At 40.5% G+C, this 24,855-nt stretch overlaps 1 protein-coding gene and 1 pseudogene across 7 annotated transcripts; one reads left to right on the top strand and one right to left on the bottom strand.

The window, feature by feature from the left end:
* Nucleotides 1–3,247: 3,247 nt before the first annotated feature.
* Nucleotides 3,248–24,855, top strand: cpm (carboxypeptidase M). 7 transcript variants are annotated; one of them, XM_044022732.1, is made up of 12 exons: nucleotides 3,262–3,318; nucleotides 3,949–5,482; nucleotides 6,159–6,261; nucleotides 8,588–8,767; nucleotides 15,050–15,147; nucleotides 18,764–18,936; nucleotides 20,523–20,622; nucleotides 20,709–20,814; nucleotides 20,891–21,061; nucleotides 22,391–22,543; nucleotides 22,915–23,063; nucleotides 23,175–24,855. In XM_044022732.1, exons 2-12 carry the CDS (start codon nucleotides 5,462–5,464, stop codon nucleotides 23,439–23,441), a joined length of 1,521 nt encoding a protein of 506 aa, XP_043878667.1. In that variant the 5' UTR covers nucleotides 3,262–3,318; nucleotides 3,949–5,461; the 3' UTR covers nucleotides 23,442–24,855. The 7 variants fall into 7 exon arrangements, with proteins under 7 accessions (XP_043878672.1, XP_043878673.1, XP_043878667.1 ...); XM_044022734.1 differs by lacking the exon at nucleotides 3,262–3,318 and having other exon boundaries at nucleotides 3,703–5,225; nucleotides 5,363–5,482; XM_044022735.1 differs by lacking the exon at nucleotides 3,262–3,318 and having other exon boundaries at nucleotides 3,703–5,225; nucleotides 5,368–5,482.
* Nucleotides 10,926–13,051, bottom strand: LOC122767289 (annotated as a pseudogene).

Raw genomic sequence — 24,855 nt, forward strand, 5'->3', positions numbered from 1 at the left:
TCTGGAGGAAACGATCCATTTATTCCGAACATTTTCACTCACTCGTTTCCGTCTCGTCAGCTGAAATCGTCACAGAAAAGTACAAGAAAATAAAAGTAATACAGAAGTGACAGGTTCAAGCAAAAAAGACGTTTTTTTTTTATTTTTGTTTGAACAATACATTTAAATGAAAACTTTTGTTCCATGACTCTTTTTTTAACTCAAATTTGAACCGGTTATCTAAATTTCATTCTGGAAAATCTCCACGTTTTTTCCTGATTATCTTAGAAAGTCGTCAGGGTTTGTTTTTTTTCAAGCCTTTTGTTGCTGCTGTTGATCCCTCACACACACACACACACACACACACATAGTTGTGAGACTACAGTAATTATTTCATACAAACTGAGTCACACTCTCGCAGTGAGTGGTGATGTCAGATTAATAATCGCCTCAGGCTGCAGATAAAACCTTAATCATCCATCAGAGCTGACTGCTGTAGTAATCACACACACACACACACACACACTGTTTTCGCTTCTCCTCTCGAGGAAACAACCAATTTGTGCTGGGAACATTTCAATTTAGCATCACTTGTTCCCCTTGTTTCCGTCACGTCAGCTGATCGGCTGTGAAACACTGCGACGCGTCAAAAACACAGAGCTGTCGCCAACAGAAACACAAAGATGATGAAAGAAATGTGACGTGAATGTAAAAACCTGGCGATAGAACTTTAGCGATGATGATTACCAGGGTTTTTACTCTGATGTTCATCACTTCATGTTCGCTTCGGCGATACTGTTCTTATTCTTTAGTCTAAAAAGCAAATTGTGCACCAGAAAACGTATCTACATTTTTTAGAAAATGTTGTCTTAGATATTTGAGATTATGTTAAGCTTTAATGACAACTCTAAAGTTTAGAGTTTCGGGTCACAGATTGGTGCAAATTTAAACAAATTCTAACGTGTAAACTCAGATTAATTCAGATTAATAAAGTAAAGTAAAGAAACGCACGTCATAATTACAACGTTGTTTTTTTTTTACAGAATATCATATTCTAGCCAAGTAAAATTTTACTCAATGTAAGGATATTTGGCATAGTTATTTTTTTTTTTGCAGTGTAATAAACAAAACAAATCAACTGACTTTGACGTAAATGTAAAAACCTGGTGATATGTTAGTGATGATGATTACAAGGGTTTTACCAGTAACTACACTGCAACAAAATATTTACCTTACATATAATATAATAATATTATAATAATAATTCAATTACCAGTAACGAGCTAAAACACTTTGTGTTTGTTAAAATACAGAGGTAAAATTCAATGTCACAGATTTGAGAAATTCTAACGTATAAACATAAATAGAGTAAAGGAAGACTCATTTCAAATAAATATTTCCTACATGACAGAATTTCTTTGTGACGTTTTTTTAAAATGCATTTTTTTGACTGATTTGTCCATTTAATTCAGTTTCAAAATAGATTTTTTTTATTTAAAAAAGAGTTATTAATTTTTTTACGTTTGAATCTTTAACCTGAGTTTTTTTTGTTGTTGTTGTTTTTTTATTTCTCCCCGTGTTTGTGTCGCAGTTTTCTTCCTCCCACCGTCCGAAGACACGCTCCTGTGCGTAAGAAATTCACTCCTCTCTTTCCCAGGTACGTCCTGGAACTACGGTGGCCTTCACAGACCAGAAAGGATGTCGTTTTGCACATTTGTACAGTAAAAATGGTCACACTCTTTTTGGCATATCTGTCCATTCAGGCTTCCATAGAAACACATTTTGAATCAGTTAAGATATAAGAATGAGATAATAATTGTTTTTTAGTTAGACTTTTTTTTTTTGTTTACAGCGTATGAATTATTGAAATCAGCTAAAGAAAAAAGACAAATCAACCAAATATCAGCGTAGAAAACAGTAATTGTTGGAGGAATTCATTATTTTACGGATGAATGAATGGATGGGTGAATTAGAGCAGTGAACACAGTGTAGCAGGCATGTCACTTCAGGTCTGAAGTGACATGCCTGCCCTCTGGAGGCCACAATGTTCACTACACCCCAGAAAATCACACATAAAACAGTCAATTCAATAATTACGTGATATTTTTATATATATTTTTTAGTGTAAACAACAACAACAACAAGAAGTTGATGGAAAATTGTTGAATAAATTTAAACTGATATCATATTACAAATTACATGATATTATCATAACTGACACTGATTCACTGGAGCTCCGCCTCTGTCAGTGATTTAAGATCACATGTTTATTTCATCTCCTGTGCTGATAAATATGATCAGATTATCAATTTATTTTTCTCATCGATTTAGACGCTCGTTTATTTATAAAGAAACGTGTGGAAGATGATGATGCTCATGCTTCATGTTACATTAATGGGAGGAGCCACAGTGCTGACTCCACAGTTAGCCGCCGCCCTGCACTTTGACTGACAGGCTGAGCATGCGCTCCGCAGCGTTAGCTTCAACCCTTCAGCTGTTTAAAAATGTACTGCAACAGAGTTTATTATTATTTTTCAACTGCAGCCATGGCTCACTTACATTATTCCAAAACTGTGATTTACTGGAGCAGCGTTTAGTACTAATCTAAACCTCTAGCCATGCTATTTCACCAGAAGCTAACTTACATTTAGTCAAACGGTCATTAAAACTACAGCCTAGCTAGCTAGTTTCTAGATTATATTAATTCAAACTGTGATTTTACTGGAGCAGAGTTTATTCATCTAAAATGACAGCCACGCTAGTGAGCTAGTGGTGCACTAACATTATTATTGTTATTATTATTATTATTATTATCATTATTATTATTATTATCATTATTTTTATTATTATAATAAACTCTGATTTACTGGAACAGAGTTTATTAAAATCAATGCTAGTTGACCATTGACTAGCTTACATTCAGACAAACTGTCGTGTTTATTCTTAAATTAAACCTGTAGCCATGCTAGTTTAACAGAAACTATCTTACATTAATTCAAACGGCAGCCGTGCTAGTTAGCTAGTGGCTAGCCTATATTATTCCAAACTGTGATTTACAGCAACAGAGTTTATTACTATTCTAAACTGACTGTTTTACTAGAGCAGAGTTTATTATTAATCTAAAACTGTAGACATGCTCGTTAGCTAGTAGCTTCAAACAGATTCAGTAAACTAAAGTAACACAATACTGGCTCACTGGTATTGTGATATTTCTCACATGCTGATGTCGACACTGCCGAGCAAACTTTCACAACTTCAACAAACATTTGAGCTCTTCCTGTGTCGTAAACCTGAGTCTGTGAGTGAGATTAGATCGCCGTCGCTGAGCAGACGCTGCAGGTCAGTAAATCTGTCAGAATATTTTCAGACGTTTAAACTCAAACTTTCTCTGCTGCTTCATTTCAGGGGGAAAATCCCAACACGAAACAAAAAACCACACAACACCTGACAGTTAGTACAGGCTGGGTGGATTATGGTAATGTGTCGGAGGCCCAGGTGCATGATGGGAGAGGAGATGAGTGTGTCAGGGCTGGTTGGTTTGGATATGAGGCAGATTATGGAAATGTGATGTTCTGCTTTTCAGATTTGCTCAGCTGCGCCTTATCTCAAAGAGATTAACTGTCTGTCTCTCTTTGACATGTCTTCTCCTCTCTCTGTCTGTCTGTCTGTCTGTGTGTGTGTGTGTGTGTGTCCACTGTGTCTCACAGTCTGTCTGTGTCTGATTAGCCTCCTGAAGAAAAACACATTTTTTTAAACCTCTTCTTCTTCTTCTTGACAGAAATAAGTGGTGAAGGGTTACGATCTCTCACGTCGTTATGGTGTGCCACAAGGCTCAGCTTTAGGACCCACTCTTTTTTTATATTCTATGTACAACAATGTGGTTAAAAATATTTCTGATGCGTCTTTACGTCTTTATGCTGATGAGACGATATCGTTTGTTGTTGTGCAAACACTCGTTTCCATTTACAGTCACAGTTTAACCGAGCTACGGCCGTAGTCCGACTAAGACGGGCGGTTGGACAACTTGCAGAGTCCGAGTATAGTACGTGTGACTGAACGAAGGTGGGGAAACTTTTACAAACCATAATATTACCGAAGTAAAAGTATAAGTGTATGGCATTTAATGTACTATGTTACGTCTACTATTGAACTTAGTTTCCTTCCTCAGAACTGTCACCTGATGTCAGGTGGTGGTGTTGGTCAACTTTGTTTCCGACCGTTTAAAGTGAATTTATTTGTTTGAACCAAAGACAAATTTTCATCTTGGAAGACAATTAAAGTTTCTGTTTCACTCACCTGAGGCTGACTCTGAACCTCGTCTACCACATCAGCCCTTAAAATCACACATAGCTGCATTAATTCTCCGACTATAATACGCGTCTCTGCTGAGTTGGTTTCTAAAGTTTAAATAGATTTTTCGCTCTTTGGTTTCAGTGTAAATTGAAGCTTCTTTTTTCTGTCCCTGACGTGTTTGGAGTGGGAGAAAAAAAAGCAGGTGAATCAGCCGCGTTTTTACAAAATGAGATTTCAATTACACAGAGTAGACGGACGAGTGTAGCGCTGATGTTGTACCTGTCCGTCTTCCCCCGCGGCTTCATTAACTTCCTGTTTCTGAGCCACGTCTCTCATCTCCTTGACCATGTCTGTTTAAATGAGCTGTCAATCAGCCGTGCCCCCCCGCCGACATTGTTGCGACGCAGGATTAAAATCACTTTGGGAGCTGTCGGTTTTACTTTAATGCGAGCATTAGCTGAGAACGCAGAAACGCACGCCTGACACCGAGCCAAGGATTCATCAGAATACTAATTCCACTTTTAAAAAGATGTTCGTGTTTAGCCACACAAATGTTTACAAGTCCTAAAGGAGAGCTCCCCCCAACCAAAACACTCCCAAGGTCTCTGCAACCCCTGGAACTTCTTCAAGGACCGTCGGTCTCTGCAGAGATCTCAAGAGTCCACTTCAAGTTCTTCCTACAAACTATTCAAGGACTCTTCAAGGCCCTCCCCCCTTAAAACTTCCTCAAATCCCCTACTGCCTGTTCAAAGAGTTCCCTGAGACCGTGCAATCTCTTTTGGACGTCTTACACCACCTGTTGAACGGCCATGCTTCAAGGACTTTAAAACCCACCTCAAAAAACCCTCTCAAAACCTCTCAAAGATCAGTAATCGTAAGTGTCTTTGTGGACCATTGGACGTCCTCAGTGACCCTGAGAATGAGCTCTGGATGTCACGTGACTCGGTCTGAAGGTTTGTCCGACTTCCTCTCATCAAAACTGTTATAAAAAAAACAAACAGGAATTTCTTCTGGATCCAGTGGATCAAAGATCAAAATGTAAATATCTTTGGTGCTGCTTTGTGATGGAATTTGTTGTGTTGTGGTGTAGAGCAGCAGCCAGCAGATGGCGCCAAATCACCATCATCATCAAACAGGAAACTGATGCTTCCTCTCATCAGACTCGACTTTAGTTTCCAGGCTCAGATCCATGTTTTATTTAGGTCTTAAGGTAAACAACAGGTTTTTGGATGATTTGTTAAGTGTCTGTTTGTCTTTGTTCTTTTTTATATACATATACATTTGAGTGAGTGGTTGGAAAGTCTGTGTAACAGTGAGATCAAGTGAACGTGTTCTTTAGATATAGTAGACTATCACACATTGAACTTTGTGTTACTTTATAAACTGCTTACTGTCCCACACCAAACCCCATAGAGAAAACCTGCGATTTTAGCTTGCGGGGACACAGGAGCTGCTGGTCTACTGCTGCCTCGTGTGGTCACTTTGTGTCAGTTCATTTAAATGTAGGATTTCAAAATAAGACATTAGAACTCAGTGATGGAGGCTCCTGTGTACTGTGATGTTAAAATCACTGATTTTCTCTATGGGCTTTGGTTTGGGAGAGTGAGTGCTTTACAAACTTCACTTTCCTGTTCTGTCTCACAGTGAAATAAAGACGTGAATGTGTTGTTAAGACATCGTAGCTTTATATTTTCTTACACTTTCCTTGTAACCACACATTTAAAAAAATGTAAACTCTCCCTTTAAATTAAAGTTAAACTTGAAAGTGAACGAGTAAAACACAGTGAATATCACACACACACACACACACACTCCTGTAAGCCCCGCCCCTCTGGTAGAACCGCTGATGAATGAGAAGTAAAGTGTCTTCTTCTTCTCCCTCTCAGCAGCAGCTGAGTCTCGTCTCTCCGCCGGTGTTTGCCGGTGTTTGCCGGTGTTTCGTCGGTGTTTCTCGGTGTCGTTCGGATCCGCGGGGACCACAGTGGACAGGTACGAGTCCCAACTGTCGTGATCGAACCTTCTCCTTATTGACCAATCGATTCGTCAGCTTTAAGACGCACAAACGGACACTTTGGTCAGATAACTTAATTTTATTACAACAATATTTAACATTATTACAGTAAACATAATGCATTTAATACAAACGTTGTCATATTTTATTATTTAATTTTCTATTTTTATGATTATTATTATGTGTGGTTCAGGCTGTTTTGTTCTTTTATTATGAGATTTAACTGAGATTAATTAAGTTGGGATTTAAACTTTTATTTTTTGCGCTTTTTATTTGTAATATAAGCTATATATACACATGTGTATACATATGTATATGTATATGTACATATATACACTACCACACCAATTTTTCCAGTTTTTTATTGAAAATCAAGCTGTTGACTCTCAGAAACTTGTCTTTTGATTCTGTTGTGGCTTTGGGTCTGCCAGACCTCTTCCTGTCAGTTTCTCACAGTTTCACAGTTTGCCTTTTGATGGTGAAGGAAACTGTACTCACTGACACCTTCGTAATTTCTCTGTAGGGAAACCCGACATTTGTAAGTGTTATGATGGTCTGTTTCTCTTCCATTGTTAATTGCCTTTTTCTTGCCATTTTTATGGTAACACACTACTTTCTGCAGTACAATACTGTTCAAATGATGCTCACAAGGTTATGGTACCACGGTGTGTTCCAACACTACTTTTATGCAGACAGAGGGGGTTGTAAGTAATAAAGAAAAGTTGGAACACCTGTAGGAATTGGTAGCACCAACTTTCAAGATCAACCTCCATTGCTGCGGAACAGCTCTAAGTTGTTAACCCATTTCTTGTTCCCTAAAAAAGGCCATTCTGAAATGTATACTATATTTCAGTTTTGGGTAACCTTACCTTTTTTTTAACCTACCAGTCCACAAGGGGTGCCTACTTACCTTTGTACCATTTCAAGCTATTCATTGGACTTGAATGGCATGAATTTCAATAAAAAACTGGAAAAATTGGGGTGTTCTAAAACTTTTGACCGGTAGTGTATATATTAGAGCTGGGCATAGATTAATTTTTTTAATCTAGATTAATCTCACTGCAATCTTGGAGTTAATCTAGATTAATCTAGATTAAAATGGCTCATTTGAATTCTTCTTCTGCTAAGTGGCGCTCCTCTGTTTTCATCACACCTAACATTAGGAGTAGGACAGAAAAAGTATATCAGAGTAAGATTGCTAGTAGTAGTAGGCAACTATCAGCAACTAATCAGCAAAACGTTGATAACGTTAGCTAAAGCTATACCGCGTGAAGTTAGTTTCAGGTTGGATATTCATTCAGACAGTTGTCGGACGCGACGGTTGGATATCCAACCTGAAACCATTTTCACCGTGGTAAATTACATAGACTGTTATAAAACAAAAAATGACAATAAATTACATAACGTAACGTTACCTACATCCGCGCTCAGCCAGGTCAGAGCCTTCTGGGCCAGGTATACATCCGCGCTAACATATCAAAGGGAAATTCATAGCTTGCTCACTATGTGGACCCAGGTCCCAGACCCAACTTTGAGAATAGATTAACGGCGATAATTTTCTTATCGCGCGATAAGAGTCTCGCGTTAACGCAGCACGTTAACGCCGTTAACGGCCCAGCACTAGTATATATACATATATATATGTCTATATGTATATATAGACATATATATAGAGATAGATAGATAGATAGATAGATAGATATTATTCATGTTTCGGCTGTTGTATACAATGTGTATATACATATTTTATTTTATTTTTACTTTTAGAGGATTTCGTTTTTTTCTAACCTGATCTTTTCTCCTAAAAAATAATCTGAATCTGAACCTTTTACATACCACTTTTTCCACTTTCAATTACACCACTTATTTACATTAAGGGGGAAAAAAAACTAAATATGCAATATTTGCCATATACCACATGATGATAAGATTTACTTTGGAGGGATCAAATAGCCTGGGATAAAGTTCAGATTAACTATATCACAGATTATTTTACTTTGTTAATATTTGTGTAGTGTGATTTCCTCCCTCTCAGTGCCTTAGGTGACAAAAATGTCACATCCATAAGTGCTGTTTTTGAAAAGATTTCTTTTTAATTAATTCTCAGTACTTTCTGAATATGCTTTTATAATACAGCGCTGCCACCTGATGGATTACTAGTAAAATGACATCTGTGCTAAATGTAGAAAATAAATGTGTCAAAATTATGCCGTGTAGTAAAAAATAAATACAAATTTGAGGCCAGGTCATCAAAGATACAAGAGAGAAATAGTGTGTAATGATAAATACATTCTCCTCTTGCAGGTTACGCCGCAGTGATGTCATCACTCCTCCTCTTGCTCCTCCCCCTCTTCATCCTCACGCCCACCACAGCGCTGGAGTTTCGTTACCACAGAAACGGCGAGATCGAGAAGTATCTCCGCGACATCAGCACCTCCAACCCCGACATCGCACACGTGTACAGCATCGGCCGCTCGGTCAGAGGTAAACCACCAACACAAAAACCCTCCCCTGACCCACCTGTGGGTCCCCACCCAGACTTTGGGAAGCAGTGGAATGAAGCAACACATCAGCAAACGCTGGAGTGTTTCAAAACACGTCATGACTTCACACTTCAGTCACAGCTTCAAGTCTGAGTCCTAAACTTAATCAGTTCCTCAGAAAGTAGGTTCTGCCTCATTAAGACCAGGTTTTGGTCTCCATGAGGACTACTGGTCCAGACAAGGTTAGTGTTTAGGGTGGAACCCACTCTACTCCCCCACTAAAACCCACTCTACTCCCCACTTAAAACCCACTCTGCTCCCCCACTTAAGCCCATTCTACTTCCCCACTAAAACCCACCCACCTCTGCTCCCCTCCCACTCTACTCCCCACTAAAACCCTCCTACTCCCCACTAAAACCACTCCACTCCCCCTTCCCCCTAAAACCCCACTCTACGTCACTAAAACCCACTCTACTTCCCCCAAGTTCCTGGGACTTCCCAACGTGCGGTTCCTGCCTTCGCGGTTCTGCCTCATTAGGACCAGGTTTTGGTCTCCATTAGGACACACAGCGACTGCCGGGCCGAGAAACAGGCTGGCTGGTGTCCTAGATTAGCTTGGATTAGCTGTGTGCATGTGTGTGTGTGTATGTGTGTGATAGAGATTAGCCAGATTAAATTGTCCCAGATTACATTAACCACACACACACACACACACACACAGATTTGTGCAGTGTCATTGTTGCTATAGTGACTGACACTTTATCAATCAGGTGTGTGTGTGTGTGTGTGTGTGTGTGTGTATGTGTGTGTGCGTGCGTGTGTGTGTGTGCGTGTGCGTGTGTGTGTGTGTGTGTGTGTGGAGGTCTGCCACAGTGAACACATGGACGTCATGGTGCCATAGTTGCTCACTCTCCCACACCAAAGCCCATAGAGAAAATCAGTGATTTTAGCTTGCGGGGACTCAGGAGCTGCTGGTTTACTGCTGCCTCGTGTGGTCACTTTTTGTCACTGTAAAACTGAAAGAAGGATTTTAAAAGCTGAATTCACAAAAAAACACATTTGAACTTAGTGATGCAGGCAGCAGTGAATCAACAACTGCGCTGTGATGGTAAAATCACTGATTTTCTCTGTGGGGTTTGGTGTGGGAGAGTGAGTGGTTTACAAACTGTTGGAGACGTGAAACATGTTCTTAAGTTTTAGACTTAAACTGACGTAGATTTTATGAGTTCAGTTATTTTTTAAGTGTTTTAATTCAAGTGTTTTTCTTCTGCTTTCACTGAGAGCGAGTCTACGTGTATGTGCGTTTAACACTGTTTTAGAATGTGTGTGTGTGTGTTGTTGTTGTGGAGATTAGATAATCAGATGAGACTAACAAGGATGGAGTTTAATCCCAACTTTTATTGATTTCTAAAATCAATAAACCAATCAATTACCCTTAACCATGAATCAATTACCTTTAACCATGAATCAGTTACACTTAACCATGAGCAAAACCATAACCATGAATCAAATACACTTAACCATGAAACAAAACCCATGAATCAATAACCATGAATCAAATACATAACCATAGAAACAAATACCCTTAACCATGAATCAAATACAGCAGAAACAAATAATAACCATAAGATCAAATACGCACTTAATCATGAAACCCCTTAACCATGAATCAAATACACTTAACCATGAAACAAATACCCTTAACCATGAATCAAATACACTTAACCATGAAACAAATACCCTTAACCATGAATCCATGAATCAAATACACTTAACCATGAATACTTTCCATGAATCAAATACACTTAACCATGAATCAATTACCCATAACCGTGATTCAATTACCCTTAACCATGAATCAGTTACACTAAAACATGAATCAAATACACTTAACCATGAATCAAATATACTTAACCATGAACAAATACACTTCTTTAACCGTGAATCAAATATTAATTAAACACAGAATCAAATACACTTAACCATGAATCAATTACCCTTAACCATGAATCAGTTACACTAAACCATTTATCAGTTACACTTAACCATGAAACAAAAACCCTTAACCATGAATCAATACACTTAACCATGAATCAAATACACTTAACCGTGAATCAAATACACTTAACCATGAATCAAATACACTTAACCATGAATCAATTACACTTAACTATGAATCAAATACACTTAACCATGAATCAAATACACTTAACCGTGAAACAAATACACTTTTATTCATACACTTAACTATACACATATAGTTAAGTGTATGAATGAAATACACTTAACTATGAATCAATTATACTTAACTATGAATCAAATTCACTTAACCATGAATCAAATACACTTAACCGTGAAACAAATACACTTTTAGCTATGAATGAATTACACTTAACTATGGATCAATTACACTTAACTATGAATCAAATACACTTAACTATGAATCAAATACACTTAACAAAATGAGCAAATGAAAGAAACTTTGTCAATAAAGTTGCTCACAGTTTGAATTCAAAAGTCAAAGATAAAGATTTAAACTCAGAGTTAAACTCACTGCTGCTGAAAGAACTCCAGATTATTTGAGTTTACAGAACTCTGCTGTGGCTCCAGGTGAAGAATAAAGACAAACTCCAGCATAGAGGGTCTGATAGAACGTGGTCTGGACTCTGTGGAGCAGAGTCATGGTGTCAGAGACTCTGTAGAAGGACAGAAGACCTGCTCTGTGGTCCAGGTAAACTCCCACTCTGGAGACTTTAACATCTGAGACGACAGTCTTGATACTGTTGTGAACAAACTGACATTTGTTTTGGTCACAATCTAAAGCCCAAGATTTGTCATTTAATCCAAATAAACTTTCATGTGAACCTGATCTTCTGATGTTCTTGTACGTCACTGCTGCATAAACTCCTCTTCCTGTCCACTTCACCTCCCAGTAACAACGTCCAGTCAGACTCTCTTCACTCAGGACCTGACGATAACCAATGAATCTGTCTGTGTGATGAGGATAAGACTGATCTTTATCCATAAATGTCACTTTTCTGTTTCCATCAGATAATAACAGATGTGTGTGAGCTGTGTTTGGATCCAGTTTGATTTCCTGTGAATATCTGAAGAATTCAGCTCTGGTCTTTGGTTCTGGTTCTGGTTCTGTCAGTAAAACATCTACTTCAGCCACAGCCAGGGAGATGTCTGTCCACGTCTCGGTCAGGACGTCCTGCAGTTGACCTCTGAGCTTTGCCACAGCCACCGTCATGTCCTCAAAGTGTCTCAGAGGAAGGACGTTGATGGTGGACGAGTGTGTGGATGGACTGAGTGCTGACAGTGAGCGGTAGTTGAGGAGAAACTGGTTGTGGTCTTGTGTGAGTGAGAGCTGCTTCAGTTCAGCTTCTCTCTTCTTCAGCTCAGTGATCTCCTGCTGAAGCTTCTCCTCGGCGTCTGTGACTCGTCTCACCTCAGTTTCCAGCTTGGATCTGATCTGCTGCTTCACGTCAGAGCTTCTCTTCTGCAGGAGACCCATCATCTAAGTGAAGCTCTCGTCTGTGTCCTTCATGGCTTTATCAGCAGAGAGAGTGAGAGTCTTCCTCTCCTGTTGAAGCACCTTCACGTCTCTGTCTCTGTCCCTGAGTCTCTGCTGGACTTCTTCTCGACTCAGATCCAGGTCTCTCTGCTTGTGCGTCCTCTCTGCTGCAGCTGAGACCGTGTCGTGGTCTTTATGTTCGTCCACAGAGCAGAGATAACAGATACACTTCTGATCAGTGCGGCAGAACATCTTCATCACCTCATCGTGACGAGGGCAGATGTTCTCCTGGAGGTTCTTGGACGGCTCCACCAGCTTGTGTTTCTTAAATGCAGGTGATTGATGATGAGGCTGGAGATGTTCCTCACAGTAAGAGGCCAAACAAACCAAACAGGACTTGTGAGCTTTACGTTTCCTGCCAGTGCAGGAATCACAGTCCACATAATCAGCTCCAGCATAGCAGTGATGAGCAGGAGCAGCGTGGAGTCGAGTCTTCTTCCGCTCCTCCACTAAATCTGCTAAAATTACGTTTTTCTTCAGTTTAGGCCTCGGTGTGAAGATCTTTCTACACTGAGGGCAGCTGTAGATCCTCCTCTGCTGCTCTGAGTCCCAGTGGTCTTTAATACAGTTCTTACAGAAGCTGTGTCCACAGGAAAGAGTCACAGGATCCTTCAGAAGATCCAAACAGATGGAACAAGACAAGGTTTCTCTCTGCAGCTGAACTCCTGCCATTTCACCGCTCTGTCACCACCACTGTCTGAGTTTCACTTCCTCAGAATTCTAACAGGTTTGAAACAGGTTTGAGCTCTGATGTCAACAACATGTGACGCGGCAGTGGGCGGAGCCTGTCGGCTCTGACTCTTCTCCACCTGTTGGCTCCTCCCCCTCCTTTTGTCAATCTGACCTCTGTTCTGAGTGACACTCCCTGGTGTGTGTGTGTGTGTATATGTGAGTGTGTGTGCGCACACAGTGTGTTACACATATGCCAAATTAAACATCAGCTGATCCTGGTTTGGAGTCAAGGGTTCAGGTGACATGGGGTCATTGATTCCATCAACATTCAATGGGCGGCTGTTGACAATGGCCATTGCCTCATAAAACAACGTTCTAAGCAAGGCATCATCCAGTCTGCCTGGACACCAACAAGTAGGTCTGTTGGAGGGCTAGGTGTTGGAAACACCTCTTGTTCCCATAAAAACTTGGGCCCTGATAAACAACCAGCTGAGGAGATGTGTGCTGCGTGAAGACCTCGGGAGGCATGGTCGGCTGGGTTTTGTGCCGTGTCAACATAGTGCCACTGACTTGGATCTGTATTCTCTCTAATCATTTGAACACAGTTTGGAACAAACATATGGAACCTTTGTGCTTCATTGTTGATGTATGCCAGCACTACCTGAGAGTCAGTCCAAAAGAATTCCTCATCAATTTTCATCTCAAGTTCAGTCTTCAGCATAACACTCATCCTGGCTGAAATGACTGCTGCGGAGAGTTCCAGTCTTGGGATACTTAAGACCTAAATGGGTGCAACCCTAGCTTTGGCCATTAGAAGACTGCAATGGACTTTGTCTTTGTCGTTGTTGCACCTTAGGTAGGAACATGAACCTTAACCTATATTACTAGCATCTGAGAAATGGTGCAGTTCCACCCTGACAATGTTAACGAAGTCTTGAGGGTGGTAGCACCTGGGTATGGTGACTTCCTTTAGCTTTTGCAGAACATTCTTCCACTCCTGTATGACGGATTAGCTGAGTAGGAGTTAGCTAAAGGTCTCTCACTGCAGCTGTGGTATCCGTACGCGGGCGTAGTGGATGACTAGCGATGGGTTTTCACTGTAGCAGCCCTTGGTGTATTTAATAATGGCAGAGAGTCTCAACAGGTGCAATTCTCTTTATTTATAGCACAGTGAAAACAAAAAAAATAAGCACAGAATGAATTTAATTAATAACACTTACAACTGACACTAATTTGACAAATCTCATTTCCACAGTGCATCCAAATCCAACTATACACTACATATAGAAATACTTAAAGTACTTCAAAAATAATAAACAACAATAATTAGATTTGGCTTAGTTACCACAAGTTTGTTTACAATTTACAAAGACACAATATACAAGATACAAACACATGGCTGTTTCATCATCGTTAGCTTGATGGCCTCTTCAATGTACGAAACAAAACAGCACACAAATACAGCGCAGGTAAGACTAATTATGCACAAAACACAAAGAACAAGCAAGTAATAAATGTCAAAATAAAGAGTAATCAAACCAAGATGATACTGCATGTGCTAACTTACTCCAGAACAGAGGCTCGGGTGATGTGGAGAGCCGGGAGAAAGAAAAGTAGCGGACTAGCACGTGAACAAAGAACACGTAAACAAAGGAGCCAGCCACACAGGTTCCGGGGTTACAACGAAGGAACGTGAATAATGAATAAGCTAGTCGGTCGCGGTTTTAACGCGATCTCGTAGAAAACCTAAAAACGGCATAATTCTAAAGCAGGTTCTGCGCCGGTTCTTTATAAAACAACAAATGACGCATACGTGCAGTGCTCCGGGATCACTTACTGTCATGTGACCTCGGCACCTGACCTCACCGCTCCCGCACACAGGAAACAGAGCGTGCGCTTTAAGGTCTTCGCCGTCCGAACTGGACTCGGCTCGTCACAAACCACCATGGTCTAAAAATGTTCTCTTTGGGCAAATAAACAAATGCACGGTGTGAACAGACGGCGTTTGACTCTGTAACTGTGTGTTTCTCTCAGGTCAGCAGCTGTGGGTGTTAGTTCTCAGCCTCAGTCCTCGGCATCACTCCATCGGCATCCCAGAGTTCAAATATGTGGCTAACATGCATGGAAATGAGGTGAGGCACACACACACACACACACACACACACACACATGCACACACACACACACGCACACACAGGGCCCCTCCTTGTCGACAGGAAACAGGAATAAAAAGACTAAAGAGATTCAACAAAAGCTATTGAGAGTCAGACTCGGTCCGTACACACTTTTGTATTCTGTGTGTGTGTGTGTGTGTGTGTGTGTGTGTGTGTGTGTGTGTAAAATGGACAATGAGCTGAGTCAACATTAAAACGGGCAACATGATAAATAAATCTACTGATTCATCAGAAACAAACAAAACAAAAACAACAGGAAAAACTCGCTGCCGCTGCCATGGCAACGGATACGGAGGTTATCTTTAACAGTGAGACAGGTGCTTAAAGATGTCGTAGGCTTGCACTGACGTAGATTTTGTCGTAGAATGTTTCAGTGTTTTTACAGCAACAGGAGATAAACAGATCAGTCATGTGATTAGATCTTCTCTGCTCCACCTCTGTGACTCAGGTCACATGACACTTGTGTTCATCTTCTCAGTGTCAAGGAGGCGATTAGGTTTTTAGGTCCTCGCTCTCGCTCTCTCAAACTTATGCCCTGGGAACTGAAAACAGCAGAGACAAGGATCTGTGTGTGTGTGTGTGTGTGTAAGTGTGTGTGTGCGTGTGTATGTGTGTGTGTGAACACAGTGAAAAGGCCTTTTCTGGAGGTTTCCGTGAACCGACACACTCCGCCGACTCTGTTTGCTGACTGTGTGTGTGTGTGTGTCTGTTTAAGGACATTAGCACTGACTTTCTCACACATGCAGCATGATCAACCATTGACAGTAACCATGGAAACCAGATGCCGGTTAGAGTTTGCTTCCCACTTTGCAGTTGTTGTTTTCTTCTGTATCTGAAATAAACATTCATCAAAGATTAAAGATGTAGATCAAAGAGGAAACTTTCACAACCATCAAAACCATCAAAACTTTTTTTGTCACATTAATAACATGATTTTTTAATCATTTGTAACTAAATTTTTAGTAATATTTATCACACTGTTAATTAGTGGCATTTGTAACCTGTTTTTTTAGCAACTTGTTTTTTGTCACATTTCTAACACAGTTTTTTGTAAAATTTGTAGCACTTTTTTTGTAAAAAATTTGCGAGGTTAGTAACCATTTTTTTAACCTTAAAATATCCTTAAATCCTTAAAGATTTTTTGTAACCTTAGTAATCTGTTTTTATAACGTTGGCAACAATTTTTGTAACATTTGTGCGACGTTAGTAACATGATTTCTTGTTGTGACATCAGTGAATTTGCCCTTCTCGTGACATTGTGACATCCAGCCGTTGTCTCTTGTGCGTCTCTTGTGCGTCTCTTGTGCGTCTTGTTTTGAAGACTCCAGTCACGTGCTGTGCGTTCACAGGAAATGTGTGAGCAGGTGGGCGGGTCCAATAGTGACAGACAGGTGATGATTTGTCACGGCTGTCCCCGTCTTGTGACGAAGACAGACGGCAGCTCTTTTATTGTCATTCGCCAGGACGTGACGAGCCGACGCCCACATCTGTCAGGATGTGAAGTCGACGCCCACGTCTGGGATCACGTAGCTGCTCATACAATCAAAGTTTTTGTTTGATCAAAATGAATTGTTTTCAGTTGAGAGGAAAAGAGGGCGAGCGTTTCCTACGGAAACTCAAACTGTACACACACTGTGTGACCCCAGACACACACACACACACACACACACTGTGTGACCACACACACACAAACACACACACTTTAGCTTACATGTGCTAATGCACAGCTACATAAACAATGCGGCTCTGGTTTATCTCGTCGTCTAAACACTCGAGTCTGTGGCTTTGTGCGTTATTGACACATGAACAGGTCACACCGGTGGTTCTCAAACACTGGCTCGGGACCCTCACGTTTAGTTCACATTAATGCATTTGTTTTAAATATCATGTATAAAATAAGTTTTACTCCAGTCGTGAAACGTAACCAGTCCTCATGTAGAAAGTTGGGAAACACTGGTTTAAATCACACAAATTAAAATGATGAATAATGTTTATCATAATAGAGCAGACACATTACATTACAATATTAGTAACATGATCTTTTTGTAACATGTTTTGATGTTTTATAACTCCTGAAAAGTGATTTTCTTGTTGGTAACATGGTTTTGTAACATTTGTGTTACATTAGTAATGTTTTTGTACCATTAGTGACATGATTTTTGTAATGTAGCAGCATGTTGTGTAAGATAGTAACATCTTTTTGTTACGTTGGTAACATGATTTCTTGGAGCGTGTTTTTGTAACGCAGTGACATGTTTTTCTTAACCTTCCTCACACACAGTTAATCATCAGTTTCCTCTGTGAGTTCTGTCCGTCTCTGTCTTGTTTTGAAGACTTCAGTCTCGAGCTGCAGTTGCAACAGTAATTGAACTCCCAGCCACACGATCTGGGCGTGTCATTTTGTTATAAATTAACTCCGACTGACGTAGTTTTACTTAGTTTTTTTACATCACTATGATACTTGCTGCTGTTGGTCACGATAAATACATTTTTCATCGCAACAAAGCGAAATATTAACACGCTGATGTCATAAAGTGACGAGTGTGGACGAATACACGGGTGTGTGTGTGTGTGTGTGTGTGAGACAGCAACTCAGCGAGAAAAAGCAGCGAAACAAAGAAAAGAAAATGATGGCCAGAGGGAGAGCGAGTTCTAACGTGTGTGTGTGGGTGGTTCTCACACACACACACACACACACACCTCTCTTTTCCCACCCTTCTCTCTTTCTCTCTCCTGAGACTCTCATTCATTCACAAAGTTTTTATTCTCCCTCCTGACGTCGAGTCAGACACAAAAACCACAGGGCCCTGTTTATTTTTCGGTTTGTCAATGACTCATGACCTCGGCTCCGCCCCCCGCTCTGTCCGTCAGCAGAGAACGTCCCGACTCATCCAACAGAAATTTCTCGTCACTTGAAGAAAAAACAAACACACCTGATTCTTCAAAAAAAGAATCCTCTCGTCTTCGACCAATCACTGGGCACCTTAGGTGGAGAGAGCGCCTCCTGTTGGTCGTTCAACGGTAGCAGCTGCATGCAAACGGAAAAGTCTCTATTCCAGCGTTTGTAACGACTGCCTATGGTGAAAAGAAACCTTTAAAGACAAATATTCTAAAAGAGAGTTGGTTGAAAAAGCATGGGGACCTAAGATTGAGCCTTGGGGGACACCACAGTTTCATTTTAAAAATGTATATTTAGTAAAAAATCTGGAAAAAAATAACACTTTTTTTGTTAAAAAAAAAAATTGGTGACATTAGTTTTTTTTACTGTTTTAACGTTTAACATTTTTGTAAAGTTAGCAACAAAACTTTTAGTTCGTTTTTTGTCACGTTTGTAATACAGTTATTTGTAATATATGTAACTTTATTTGTAAAAAAATTGCGATGTTAGTAACCTGTTTTTAACGCAGAAACTTGTTTTTTGTAACTAATATTCTAATATTAATATTCTAATACACATCTATATTAACTATCGATGTGTTTTAAAATCGACTACGAATTTGTACTTTTCATTGCGACTGAGTGTGACTGTGAGGTCCCCGTAAAGTGACAGAAACCTGGACGTGTGTTTGCTCAGGTCCTCGGCCGCGTGCTGCTGCTTCAGCTCATCGACGACCTGGTCAGAGGTCACCGCAACAAGGAGGCGTGGTCAGTGCAGCTGCTGAACAGCACACGCATCCACATCCTCCCAACCATGAACCCGGACGGCTTCGATGACGCGGGAACGCACTGTCAGTTCAGCCAGGGCAGGTATACACACACACACACACACGCATGCGCGCACACACACACACACACATTCCTGAAGCTGTGAATGTTTGACGAAGGCTGACACTTAAAATTCACCTGAGGGAACATTTAAGGGAAAAATCTGATGCCTTTCCAAGAATTTCAGTGAGTGGGTGACTGTGACTCACATGCACACACATTCTTGTACAGCCTCCTGAGTGAGGACACTCAATGCCCTATGACCCCTGACCTTGTCCGTCACGTCCAATCCTTGAACTCCACCCTAACCCTGAAAAAAAAATGTCCACACAAACTCACAAAGTCTTCACAAAGACATGTACGAGAGCAGCGGGCAGCAACTTGTGGTCCAAGGGCCAAAACTGGCCCACAAGATTCTGGTCGATGATAGACAGTAACTTTCTGCACCTCCCTCTTTACACATAATTCCACACTGTACTTTTTCAACTGGCAACGTCACTGAAATTCGTGTTTTACATGTGTGTGTTTGTTAGCCGAGCGCAATTTGCACAACCTGTGTGTTTGTTTTGACGGCGTATGTAAAACAAAAAAGGTTTGCGTCACATTTGGTCTGAAACCTTTAAAAAAAATCTGGTGTACAATCTCACGGGTCCCCACAAGGTTGTGAATACAAAAACAACAAGTACAAGTGTGTGTGAGTGTGTGCATGTTTGTTTCTGTGGTTTGAGAGAGGACACACACACACAGACACACACACACAGGCTCAGAGTCCATGTTTATTGAGTATAGACTAAACGCCCAAAACACTGTGATGAGCAGGAAACACACACACACGCACACAGTAAAGGCCTTTAAAGTGACTAATTATATGTACGTTGACGTCCCTTTGATGTACTGTAAACAGACTTGTGTGTGTGTGTGTGTCCTCTCTCAAAGTCTTGTTGTTCTGACCTTTGACCCAACATGTACAGAAACAAACACACACGCCTGTACTTCTTGTATTTCTACTCTTGTGGGGACCTCTGAGATTTTACAGCAGAGTGAGGACATATCTTCAGAGAGTTGTTTTAAAGGTTTTGTGTTTTGTTTTTTTACGTGCACTTGTTTGTACATAATTGTGAGGACCAAAAAAGCTTCTAAACTATAGGACGTGAGGACATTTTTGTCTGGTCCTCACAACCTTTAAGGGATTTTTAAGGGATTAAGACTTTTTTCAGTGTCAGGGGTGAAATTAGGTTTAAATTTAGGTTAAGTGTGAGGATTAGGCAGGTGTGTGTGTTCTTGTATTTTCTGACCTTTTTCTGTCATAAACACTGACCTTGTCAGGACCAGTAGTCCTCATGGAGACCAAAACCTGGTCCTAATGAGGCAGAACCTCATTTCTGAGGAACTGGTTTTAGTTTAGGACTAAGGCGAGTCCTGAGAAGTTTAGCTGTGTAAACCTGTGTGTGTGCACTATTAATATCATATTTGTGTCATAAAATGACATGTGTCTGTTATGCAGATGATACATTTTATGAAAAGAGAGGTTTTATACAGAAAATAAATACCAGAGAGATAAAGACGTAATCTGCTGAAAGATTAGATTTTCCAGTTACAAACTAAAAGTTTCTTGTCATCCATTTTAGGTTCAACCATAACGGCGTTGACCTGAACAGGAACTTTCCCGACGCGTTCGCTGGAAAGCGACAGCAGGGTCAGTTTGTCGAGGAGACGCAGGAGGCAGAGGTTGGTGCTGACGTCAAACTGTTAATAATCCTGTATGTTAAAGTATCAACGTGAAAGTGAACCGCGGTGATGTGTCCGTGTCAAAGGTCAGAGCTGTGATTGGCTGGTTGAGGAGCGAGACGTTCGTCCTCTCTGCGAACCTTCACGGAGGAGCCCTGGTGGCCAGTTATCCTTATGATAACAGCAATGGAGGTAAGAAAAAAAAACAACATTTAAATTTGTGTTATTTTACCAAAATAAATAAAACACAAAATGCTTTTTTGTCCAGGCAGCGAGCAGGTGGGCGGGGCCAGCGTCACACCTGACAATGACGTGTTCGTTCACCTGGCCAAAGTTTACTCCTACAACCACGGCTCCATGCACCGCGGTGACAGCTGCAAAGACGGATTGTCATTCAACGACGGAATCACTAACGGATACCAGTGGTACGCTCTGAAAGGTCAGCACCATTTTCTGCCACCAGGGGGCTCCAATCAACAACCTCTGGGTTTTGTTGCCCTGGTAAAGCAGCACGGGATGATGGGACTTGTGGTCTTCGTAGGTTTCCTCTTCTACAGAACGCACAGAGCTGCTCATTAAAAAAATGCTGAATAAAACATCGTCAAGTTAAAAATCAACGTTTTTTTAAATCAGGTTGGGTGAAGATGAACAAATCGCTAAGATTTCTAAGCTTGAATTTTAGAAAAATGTGAATTTTAATTCTTCTGACTCACTAACACACCAAAACTGGTATATGACGCCACCAACAGGCAACCAAATGAATCACACCGTTACATACAGTTACTTAGAGATTCAAGTTTGATTCAACGTTGTATAAGTTATTGTCATATATGGGCTAGTGTTATGAGTTATAAGACTCCCGTTCCTTCTGTAGGTTTCTTTACAGCGTAAAAATTTAACGATGCTAGAACAGCAAACTGTCCGCTAAAGAAAAGGTTAGGGTCAATTTTAAGACACATTTACCAAATATTTTCTATTGTTTAGTTTTGTATTTTCATCATTTTAAAGTTTATTTAAGAAATTCTTGAGTTTTTGTATGTATAGGTAAGTATTCGTCCGAAATCTAGATGTTGGTGTTCCTCAAGGCTCAAATTTAGGCCCACCAACTCTTTTAGACTGTTTTTCTTTTCTTTTTAAGCAGTTTTTTATAAATGTTTGAACAATTTTCTTTATTCTGAAGGGACAAATATGTGCAACATATTTTTCTACAACAGCCAATAGGAGGCACCCTCATTCTGTAACTGCACTGTGATTGGTTGGAAACAAAATAGAGGAGGAGCAAAAAGTCTAGTTTTTTTTCTCACCTGAATTTACATCAAAATAAAAGATTGTAGTGTAATTATTTATGAATAACAACCGTTTTCGTGTGGAAAACGCTAAATGAATGAGCGCCATCCCCTAAAAACAGAGAAAACACTGTGTAGACAGCTTTCTTGATGTGTGTGCAAGACCAGACGACCATGAGTGTAAAATAAATGAACAAATCCCACTCTCACTCCACTCTCACGTTCAAAAACTGTATTTATGAAGCAGGAAAGTGGAAAAGTACAGTAAAGTTTGACTTGACAGAAAACCTGACAGTGAGCTGCTGTCGGCTGAAACCTGATCATTGCAACCTGATCACCTGACATCGTCTGCACCTGAGGCCAGAGAGAGAGCGTCACTGTCACAACCTCAACATGATGTTGTTAAAGAGATACAGGCTGAAAATGAAATGATGCCAAAATATAAACAGAGCATACGACTACATTTGTGTGTGTGTGTTCAGGAGGGATGCAGGACTACAACTACGTGTGGGCTCAGTGTTTGGAGGTGACTCTGGAAGTTTCCTGCTGCAAGTTTCCTCCCAAGGATCAACTTCCTGCTCTGTGGACGGAGAACAGGGAAGCTCTGCTGGCCTTCATCAGGCAGGTGCACCTGGGTCAGTACACCTGTCTGTCCTTCTGTCCGCCTGTTTTACCCGCCTGAAAACATGGCCACCAGTGGAGAAGCAAGTCCACGACATCTCAAGACCATGTTTCACGTCTTTATCTCACTGTGAGACAGACTTTTCCAACAGGAAACTGGAGTTTGTAAAGCACTCACTCTCCCACACCAAAGCCCATAGAGAAAATCAGTGACGTCGTCTAACAGTGAGATAAAGACGTGAACATGTTCTTAAAGATGTCGTAGGCTTTAACTGACGTAGCTTTTATTAGCCCAGTCTGTTGCTACGTGGCTAACATCAGTTTTTTTCCTAACTGCACCAGTGAAAGATCTCACTGTTACTGTGTTTTTCTGTCTGTGTAAAAGGGGTCAAAGGTCGTGTGTTTGATAGTTTCGGAGTCCCGGTGCAAAACGCTGTTGTGGAGGTCAAAGGTCGCAGCAACATTTGCCTGTTCAGGACCGACAAACACGGCGAATATTACCGACTGCTGCTGCCGGGAAACTACACCTTCACTGTAAACACACACACACACACACTGACCCCTAGTGGTGGAACTCTGGTCACTGCAGTGACACTCTCTCTCTCTCTCTCTCTCTCCCTCCCTCCCTCTCTCTTTGATTGACAGGTCACATATCCCGGTCACCAGGTGTTGACGGAGACACTCGACGTCCCGCACGGTCCCGACCGTTACTCCGCCCTGAAACACGACTTCCTGCTGCGGCGCGCGGCGGATAACTCCACCCACTATACCCCCACCGAATTTAGCCCCACCCCCACCTGTAACTACACGTTAAACGTGGAAGGGCGCTGCGGCGCAGTGGCCACGCCCACGTGGACAGGAGTGAGTGCAGCGCTCGGATTGTGGGCGGCGCTGAGATTTCTCTCTGACTGAAGACCCAGCGGACGCAGTTTGGTCTCTAATGTTGGACATTTTCAGGTTTATAAAGAGACTTTTTTTTTTCGCTGCCAAAGACGCCGCAGTTACATTGAAGCAGCAGTTATCCTCGCAAAAAAGGGGGCGGAGCTGGAAGCAAATGTCTTCTTTTCTTGAAGACGTTATGCGGGAAAAGGTGTAAACAAAACAAAATGAAGGCTGAATTCCATTTAGCTGCATCAGTTTCAGGGTCCTGGTGTCGCTCACACCAGGAGAACTTTGCTTTCTTTTTCCCGCCTGTAGATGGCGATCTCTGGTCCACGGATTCTTAAAGACACGTCATTTTCAGTATTTTTATTTACGTTTCTGTTGATTTTTTTTTATTGTGATTTTTGTTAAAAAAAAATTCAAATCGGGGAAAAAAATACAAATAAAGAAAATGAACTAGGGATGAAAGTTACCCACAAACAAGATTTAAAATAATGACTCCACCTGGTGGCAGAAATTGTGCAGCACAAACATGGAAAATAAATACTGACTGATTATTGCAAATTAAAATAGATACAAAAAATATATATATATATTCATCTAGGATGTGCTGCACATCTTCTACCACAAGGTGGTGCCTCTGGGCTATTTTTTTTTAACTTTCTTATGAGTTTAGTGTTTATTGTTTTTCATTATAATTTTTATATAAAAAAAATGAAAAACAAATACCTGAAAGGCACCACCTGGTGGCAGAAGAGGAGCAGTACACCCAATATAAAAAAATAAGTTACTTCAATATTACAAAAATGTAAATATATGTCGGATGTGCTGCACAGCTTCTGCCACCAGGTGGTGACGTTGAGTAAAAAAATTCTAACATAATTTTGGAAATTTGATTTTTATTAATGATTTCATTTACACTTGAAGATTGAAAATATTAAGTTTGACTCAAAGGTGCCACCTGGTGGCAGCATGAAGTACTTCCATGGCACGTTTGTTTGTTTGTTGAGTAGATTTAAAAATAAATTACAAATTGACAAATGTTACTAAAATACATGATTACTTGTGAGGTCAGAGGTCAACAACTTCAACTTGGCGAATCAATGGATTAAATGACTGGGAATATACAGTGTATATTCATACATATACAGATATATATATATATATATATATATATGCAGTATTTATATACATGCAGCGTGTACTTGTACTTCAGGTCAGAAACTCAGAGGCCTTCAGCAGATTTGTGCCAAATATTTCTCTGTTTGTACTTTAAATAAAGTGCCATCATCATCTTATCATCATCATCATCATCCTCAGTGACTGCAGGACTCGGTCACTTCATCTGTTTACGTCTGACAACAATGTAAACAACAACAACAACAACAACAGCTGCTGCTGTATGAAGGAAAACCTTTATTAAAACGACAAAATGATGATTAAA

Source organism: Solea senegalensis, linkage group LG3 (genome assembly GCF_019176455.1).
Source record: "Solea senegalensis isolate Sse05_10M linkage group LG3, IFAPA_SoseM_1, whole genome shotgun sequence".
NCBI lineage: Eukaryota > Metazoa > Chordata > Actinopteri > Pleuronectiformes > Soleidae > Solea > Solea senegalensis.